Below are 7,873 nucleotides of genomic sequence, written 5' to 3' on the forward strand. Positions count from 1 at the left end.
ACACGGTGAAGGCCAGCTCCTGCTGCAGGGGCACCRGCACCGTGGGCACATGTCCTGGCACTGCCGTGGCCACATTATGCCCCTGACACCGGCCCCCGCCCCTTACCCGCAGCTTCTGCAAGCCACAGATCCGGCTGTAGAGGCAGCAGGAGGGGCAGCCGAGGCTCCAGACAGGTGCCAGGGGGCTGCCCACCTCCTCCGGGCTCTCCTTGTTGGTGCACTTGAGGTCCACGTCCAGCTCCTGCCACGGGCGGCATCCACATGGAAACCACCACGAGTGCCCCAGCCCCGTTCCCCAGCAACCACTCTGGTGTGGCTTTGGCAGCCCCATCCCACCTCAGGGATGTCAGTGAGCCTGGCCTCGCACTTGGTGATGTCCGTGGGGGCGGCCACCACCCGCGTGTAGATGATCATGATGTTGGAGAACTCGGCGGCGAAGCCCAGCTGGACGGTGACGCCGCAGTCGAAGCGGAGGTGGCGGCTCTCCGGCAGCACTGGGGAGGGGACAGGGACAGCAGGGCTGGGACCTGCAGGGCCTATGGGCTGGAGCTGTACCCACAGGAGAGGAGACTGTTGGGTCACCCCAGAGCAGGGATGCTGACATGGTGGTCCTGCCTCCAGGTTGGTGGTTCTGTGCCAGCTTCTCCTCCAGCTGGGAGGAACCTGGCGGGTGCTGCCTGCAGCCTCTCCCTGCACCTCGGGCTGTCCCTGCTCCAGGTGCCAGCTCTGGACGGGGTGGCTGTGACTCACCATGAGCCTTGGCCCACTGCAGGTTCCTGGCAGAGGTCTCGTCCCGGCCCGGGGGGCGGATGGGGTCCGTCAGAGCTCGTCTCTCCGAGAGGTTGCTGCGAAGCTCCAGCGCCTGCCGGCCCCGCGTGATCTCCAGCGTGCCCATGTCTGCCGTGGCACAGGGGGTCAGCAGGGGCCACCAGGGGATCACTGTACCCCACTACTCCCCACTCACCCTCGGCCACCTTGTCCAGCAGCACCGTGATCTTCTCGTCCTCCAGCAGCCAGCGCTTGAGGAAGGTGACGAAGATGCCGTTGGAGAGCTCGCCCTGGCTCAGCTCATAGGCTTCGGCATCCGCACACCTGCAGGGATGGGCAGCAGTCGGCTGCATCGTGGGCTCTGGCACTTCCCCAGGAACTGGCCCCCAACAGGACAATAGTCCTGGGGAAGCCAGAGGTGGGCACCTCTGGCTCCTGTTCTCATCTCACCATCTGGCCACTGTGCCAGGGACAGGTGGGAGCCATGGCTGGATCCTGGGTGCTTAAAGCCTCACCAGCCCAAATCCCTGTGCTCCAGAGGAGCCTCAGGGCTTCATGCCCTCGGGGGCTGCCCAAAGCTGAGCAGTGCCATGGACACCTTCCTGCCCTGTGAGGGACTCAGGGCTGCTGTTTGCCTACCACCTCCAGCATTGAGCAGAGGGATACAAGGAGGGGGGAGAGACACAGGCAGGGGAGCTGAGCCCCTGCCCCACTCTGAGCCAGGAAGGGAGACTCAGCCCCGCTGCCCACACTGGGGAGATGGCAGGAGGGACCCACGTGGCATAGCCAAAGACGATATTGGCCGTGACCTCCAGCGCCCCGACCTGCGGGATGACATCGTCGTTGAGGTTCCTGCAAGAGAATGATGCTGGGTAGAGCCAGGAACTGCCGGAACTGCCCCCTCCAAAGCCCACCCCAAGGCACCTCGGAGCCCAGGGGCTGCCCTGTGCCCCTCTGCCCACCCATCATGGTGTTTGCCAGCTCAGAGGGGCAGTGATGTTCTGGGGCGTTTAGACAAAGACAATGGGTTTAGACAGGCCCCCAGGGGTGCCCTGCACCGCTCCCTCAGGAGCCAGCACCCACGGGTCCCTGTGCTGGGATGTCCCCAAGCAGGTGTGTCCCTGGGGGGTGGCAGGGCTGGGTCACCTCTTGCGGCACATGTCGAGCAGGAAGGTGTTGAGGCCGGTGTGGCGCTCCTGCATCGCCCGCAGCACCCGCTGCACGCACAGGCAGTGCGCCGACGTGTAGGCGCTGGGCGCGTCGATGGGCACCATGAAGCTGTTGCCAAAATTTTCATAGCCGTGCCCGGCGTAGTAGAGCAAACCTGCCAGGGGGAATGGAGGGCAGGTGACGTGGTGACATCCCTGGACCTGCCAGCACCCTCCTTCTTGCTCAGTCCCTCCACCAGCACAGAACCCCCCGGTTCCCCCAGGCTGGAGCTGCCCTGGGGGGTGCTGTCCCACCGTAGACGCCCTTGTCGAGGAGGAGGAGGAACTCGTTGACAGCCATCTGCATCTCAGCCTTGCACAGGTCCAGCAGCGAGACCACCTTGAAGTCGAGCTGGCGGAGGAGGGCACTGAGGGCATGAACGTCCACCATGGGCGCCTGCAGCTGCTTGTGGTGCAGGTAGTGCATGTTGCCGATCAGCAGCGCCACTTTGTCCGTGGCTGCAAGGGTGGGAGAGGGAGGTCTTGAGAAAGGGGTGGGATGCTTCTGCTGTCCCCACTACCATTCAGCCCACAGAGGTGACACCCAGCTGTGACCAGCATCACTGTCCCTGGGTATTGAAGTGCCCTGTGGTGTCCCTGCCTCGCTGATCCCTGAACCGTGGGGGTAGGGTTGGAGGTTGGGGTTAGGGATTTGGGTTGGGAGTTAGAGTGCTGATCCACTCTCTTGGTTAAGGCTGGGGTGCTGCTTTGCTCTCCCAGTGTGCTGCACCCAAAGAACCCCTGGCCGAGCAAAGCCTCCTGGGGTGACAGTGGTGACACTGGGGACAGTCAGAGCCACCCAGGGCCACCACCCCCTCCTTGGCAGGCTCTTACCATACAACTGGCCGGGATTGCCACACTCTGGGGAGCCTGTGAAGAGAGAAACACAGTGCCAGGGCCCTCCAGTGCCAGGGGAGCGTGGTGGGCAGAGCAGCACGGACCTGCTCTCTCTGCCCACACCTACCTCCATCCCCTTCCTGCCAGGAGCCTCCAGAGGTGAAGAGCCGTGGGCCTGTGGCAAAGGGGGGGTCAGGGATCCTATGTATGGCAGCACCTCCCAGCATGGGCTGCAGCCCCCCAAAACTGCAGAGCAGCCATGAGGGCTTAATGGGGAGCAGGGCAGGGTCAGGACACCCCATGCAGGGAGAGAGTCACAGAGGTTTGTCCGGGGCCCTCACCGATCTCCACATCTACCTCCTGGCTCCACACCTCATGGAACAGGTTGAACACTCGGCAGCAGTAGCTGCCCCGCTCGGCCGTTGTCACCAGCTTCACCTGCCAGTGGGACAGAGCGGGAGGCTGGGGTGGTGTGTTGGACCACACTGCACTGTGCCACACTGTGTTGTGCCGTGCCAACACTGTGCCATGCCATGCCACACCATGCCAACACTGTGCCATGCCAGGGGACCCACCATACCTGGAGCTGAGGTGCCTGAGCCCCCTCCACAGGACGTCTGTTCCTGAACCACTGGTACTGGGGCGGGGGGTTGCCGATGGCTCTGCACTCCAGCGCCAGCGTGTCCCCCTCGGCCAGGCGGCACGGCCGTGGCTGCCGCAGGATCTGCAGCCCTGCCATGCTCGGGCAGTAGCCACTGGCTGGGGAAGGGACAGGGTGGCAAATTCAGCACCCAGCCATGGCAGCGCTCAGCAGAGCTGTTCCAGGCCCCAAGTTCCTCACTCATAGGCCCTGGCACCCAGGGGTAGCATGAGGCATTGTGCAAGAGGAAGACACAGGGCATGTGGCTCCTCTGTGGGCACTGTGACCCCAGCAAGCCGAGAGACCCTTGTGGCTGAGCCAGTGACTGACAGGGCAAGCAATGCCCCTCAGGATCCATCCCTGTCCCAACAGGGCCAGCGGTGCTGCATGGATGCCAGCCAGGGACGCAGATCTAGGAGCCCACCTGAGCTGGGGCTGCTGCTCTTCTCCACCTGGACGTGGGCCCACCTGGAGAAGGCGAAGGTGGCCCCACAGTTCACCCGGCAGATGTACCACTCGGGCTGGCCCGGCGGGGCGGCCGTGTCGATCACCAGCTCCGGGGACGTGGCTCCAGGCACCTACAAGACAGGAGGTGGCCAAAGAGTCAGGGGCTCCCTCTTACCTGTGTGGGTGCCCTCGCTGTGGACAGGGCATGGGGGTCCTGCTTCACATGGCACAGCGGGGCCTCACCTCCCGTTTCCCACAGAACCACTGGTACATGAGCCCCGGCGGGCCGGTGGCACAGCAGGTCAGGGACACTCGTGTCCCCTCTGCCACCACCTGTGACTCCGGCTGCACCGTGATGCGGATCATGTCCTGGACTGCAGGAGAGGAGAGCACCGTTCCACACCATCCCATCCCATTCAGTCCCATCCTATCCTGTCCCATTGTACCCTTTCCCATCCCCCCCCAACAGCCTGCCCAAGCCCAGCCGAGCCCAGCCCATCCTATCACATCCTCTGTCCTGTCCCAACCATCTCATCCTATCTTGTCCCATTGGTACATTCAGTGCCATCCCACCTCACCCATTTTATCCTGTTCCAGTCTATCCCACCCCGCTCTGCTCCATCCTATCCTATCTCATCCCATCCCATGCTGTCCAAACCTGTTCCATCCCATCCCATCTGACCCCATCTCAGCCTGTCCCCCATCCCATCAGACCACATCCCATCCTGCCTCACCCTGCTGCATCCATCCCACCCCACCCCACCCACCCAGGATCCCTCTACCACAGCACAGCCCCAACAAGGAAGAGCTGCCCTTCACCTCATCCGCTTCCTCCCGCTGACCCCCGTCCCCGGTGGCCCCTCCAGCCCCGCGGTTCCCGCTGCCCGTCCGTACCGGCAGCGCTGAGGACCCGGCAGGCCTTTGTGTGCCCCATCTGCTCCAGGCAGCCCAGCAGGTACTTGAGGGTGCAGTCGCGCTCGGCCAGGAGCTGCAGCAGGCACTGCGTGGGGCTGCCGCGGGGCTCCAGCACCTTCAGCGAGCACATCTCCAGCTCCTCCGCGCTGCGAGCGCCCGCGGCCGTCAGTGCCCCCTCCCTCCCGGGGCGGGCGGGCCCCCACCAGGGCTCTCGGCGGTGTCCCCTGCCCAGGGGATGGCTCTGGGGACCCACGCGCCCCTCGCCCGGCCCACGGCAGGGCTGTGCCCACCGGCGTTTTGTCACCCGGTCGGGGACAGCCCCCGGCGATGCCCCCCCAGCCCTACCTGCACTTGAAGCGTTTCTCAGCCCCGGCCAGCTCAGCCAGCTTGCGCCAGCCCCGGCCCGCGTTATCCAGGAGCTCGCACAGCCGGGCCACCACCTCCTCGCCCAGGGCGCCGATGGGCACGCTCCAGTCCCCCATCCCTGCTGGGGACACCGAGGGAACGAGCCGTCAGTGAGTCACAGGGTGACAGGGTCCCACTGGACACCACCGGGCACAGTGTGCCTCAGCAGGGAGAGCACCAGCATGAGCTCACCAGCGTCAGGTCCCCTCCTAGCAGGAGCCTGGGGAGGTGCTGGGAACCAGCTGGGTAGTGCTGCTGGATCTGGCCACCGGCAGCCAGCCAGGAATGTCACACACTCTCCCTCCGTGAGCTGTGACAGCACCCTGGGGAACCCCACTCACCCCCCAGCCTCAGGCAAGGAGCCAGGGCATTTTAACCCAGTCCCAAGAAAGGAATTGGGGTCCACAGAACTGGAAAGAGGGGATGTCCCCTTTCACCTTCCCTGTCCCTTCAGGGACCACAGAGAATGGGGCCCAGGGGCATCTCTCCCCCTGGCAGAGGCCCCAGTGGGACAGCAGCAGTCCCCTTGTTGGCACGAGTCCTCTGTGTGGTGGCTCCAGAGCCAGCACAAACCTTTCCAGGCCACCAAGAGGGGCTGTGGAGGGGTCAGGGGAGCGTATGCGGGGGTCCTGGGGTTGGGACCCATCTTAGCTTGCCCTGACCTGGGAAAGGTTTTGACAACGAGGGGAGCATGGCATGAATCACGTGGACAGGGGCAGCACCCAGGGAACAGCTCCTTCCTCCTCCCCTCAGGTCCCTCCCCAACAACCTGCCCCAGAGGAGCACTTGCCCCCAGGACTGAGCTGCCCAGGGCAGCTGGGTGACACTCACCCAAGCAGGGGGCTCCAAGGCGGAGGGCAGGGATCCAGGTGCTCCCTCTGCTCACCTTCTGCTGGACTTGGGGGGCTGGACACGCTGGAGGTGGTGAGGGGAGGGCAGGGCAGAGGACAGGCCCGGCGGGACGGGCACTCACCGCGTGGTGCAGCCGGATGAGTCTCGGCAGCTCCGAGGGTGTGCACCCAGCCCCACGCAGAGGAAACGAGGGCTCAGCCCAAAATCTGCCCCGGCCCCCGCGCTGCAGCTCAGCACTTCTGCTTCCCTCTGCCTTCCTTCCTGTTGTGGGGCGTGTGGGTGTGCAGCTGCCACGGGGTGCCCACGTGGGCACCCACCCACAGCCCCCCAGGGAGCCAGGCACGGCCCCCAGCCCTGCTGCAGGGCACGGGGCACCAGGGACACTGCCGGGCTGGGCAGGGGCTCCACCGCCCCCTCCTCGCTATGGGGGGACCTTATGGGTGGCTGTTTGTCCCCACAGCCCAACTCGAGCCCAGGCAGGAGCTGCAGGGCAGCAAGTCCAGGATGGAGGTGAACCAAGGTGACGGGGGCACCTGTCAGCCAGGTGAGACCAACCCAGGGGCAGGACCACGGCTGGGGAAGCTGCTGGGCTTTGCCAGGCTGGAGCCACGTGAGGACAGGCAGGGACAGGGCAGCGAGGGCCCGGCTGCTGTGAGGAAGACCCTGCCTCCACCATGCAGCCCAGCCCAGCCCTTGCATCCCAGCACCACTGCTCCTGCTGCCAAGGGAGGAAAGCAGAACAAGGGGCCACTATGTCCCCCCTCACCTTGCCTGCTGCCTGGCAGCACCACCAGAGCCTGGTCCTCCTGCCCCCAGGAGCACAGGCTGCTCAGCCCCCAAGACCCCCAGCCAGAGACGCAGTGACAACGGGGTGAGGGGGGGCATCCCCTCCCACCCCCCTGTGGAGCCCTTAGACTGAGGTACAGACAGTGATGGAGCACGACCTGTGTGTGGTGTGGGCTCCCTCCACGAGCCAAAACCTGAGCTTCTGCCTTCGCAAACACACCCAGAATTTGTGTTGCCTCAGCCCCTGGCACGGGGGGGGGGACCCACACCAAGTGTGTCAAGGTCCCAAGTTTTACACAGCCTTTGTAACAGATATCAGTCTCACTCCAGATTTATTTCCTGTTTATATCAAGCGACCAAAAGCAGGAGCAGGTCCCAGTGCCACCTGTGCTGGTGCGTGGGGCAGCCCTGAGCTTGGCAGCACCTAAAACTTCTTGCCCTTCTTCAACTTGTTGCGCTGCCACGTGTTGTATTTCCGCAGCCGCCTCCAATACTCGAGCGTGTCAGGGTCCAGCTCCTCCAGCTTCTTGGGGGGCCCGAGGTGGATCTTAAAGAGCCTGGGGGCAAATGCAGAGGATGTGAGGCTTCGGGAAGGAGGGAAAAAGGGACAAGGACGGGACACAGCCGCGGACGTGAGTGACCAGGACGTGCAGATCCCTCACCCCCACATCCACAGCGCACCCACTCCTGTCTCCCTGGCCCCAGGAAGGTCCCTGGGCTGCAGAGGGGCAGCTGCCTCCTCCCAGAGCACTTCGCTGTCCCTGTGCCTCTCGGACGGCACTTCTGTAGGGACACGGAGGGGAACGGGGCAGCACCCACCAGTCGGGGTACTCGGAGTCGGGCTTCAGGGCCACCTCCGGGCCCTCCTTGAAGTAGTTGACCCCCATGGCGTGGGTGGCGAGCATGGTGGGGTCCGTGCACACCTCCGGCCCCTTCAGCGCCTCCTTGGGCGCGCCCTTGCCCTTGGCCTTGGCGGCTGTGGGGACAAGGGTAGGGTCAGAGCAGGGGCGACAGG

The 7,873-nt window shown here is 64.8% G+C and overlaps 2 protein-coding genes across 2 annotated transcripts in view; both read right to left on the bottom strand.

The window, feature by feature from the left end:
• Positions 1–5,297, bottom strand: part of LOC103758062 (mucosa-associated lymphoid tissue lymphoma translocation protein 1) — an 8,184-nt gene extending 2,887 nt beyond the window's left edge. Inside the window, exons 1-16 of the mRNA XM_029963893.1 lie at positions 5,161–5,297; positions 4,795–4,961; positions 4,144–4,274; positions 3,878–4,031; positions 3,394–3,572; positions 3,155–3,251; positions 2,941–2,988; positions 2,811–2,846; positions 2,232–2,435; positions 1,915–2,092; positions 1,546–1,620; positions 965–1,092; positions 751–897; positions 337–494; positions 107–241; positions 5–22 (exon numbers count right to left, since the gene is read on the bottom strand). Of these exons, the coding sequence (XP_029819753.1) occupies positions 5–22; positions 107–241; positions 337–494; positions 751–897; positions 965–1,092; positions 1,546–1,620; positions 1,915–2,092; positions 2,232–2,435; positions 2,811–2,846; positions 2,941–2,988; positions 3,155–3,251; positions 3,394–3,572; positions 3,878–4,031; positions 4,144–4,274; positions 4,795–4,961; positions 5,161–5,297 (1,992 nt within the window). The remainder of the gene's footprint in view (positions 1–4; positions 23–106; positions 242–336; positions 495–750; positions 898–964; positions 1,093–1,545; positions 1,621–1,914; positions 2,093–2,231; positions 2,436–2,810; positions 2,847–2,940; positions 2,989–3,154; positions 3,252–3,393; positions 3,573–3,877; positions 4,032–4,143; positions 4,275–4,794; positions 4,962–5,160) is intronic.
• A 1,876-nt stretch (positions 5,298–7,173) lies between these two features.
• MRPL54 (mitochondrial ribosomal protein L54) lies at positions 7,174–7,838 on the bottom strand (the record flags this gene model as incomplete). The annotated part of the gene is made up of 2 exons (XM_018083490.2): positions 7,174–7,415; positions 7,678–7,838. Coding segments are annotated over 2 exons (294 nt in total), but the record flags the coding sequence as incomplete, so codon positions are not given.
• Between the last annotated feature and the right edge of the window lie 35 nt (positions 7,839–7,873).

This window comes from Manacus vitellinus, unplaced genomic scaffold (assembly GCF_001715985.3).
Source record: "Manacus vitellinus isolate BGI_N305 unplaced genomic scaffold, ASM171598v3 scaffold_64_pilon, whole genome shotgun sequence".
NCBI classification, from domain to species: domain Eukaryota; kingdom Metazoa; phylum Chordata; class Aves; order Passeriformes; family Pipridae; genus Manacus; species Manacus vitellinus.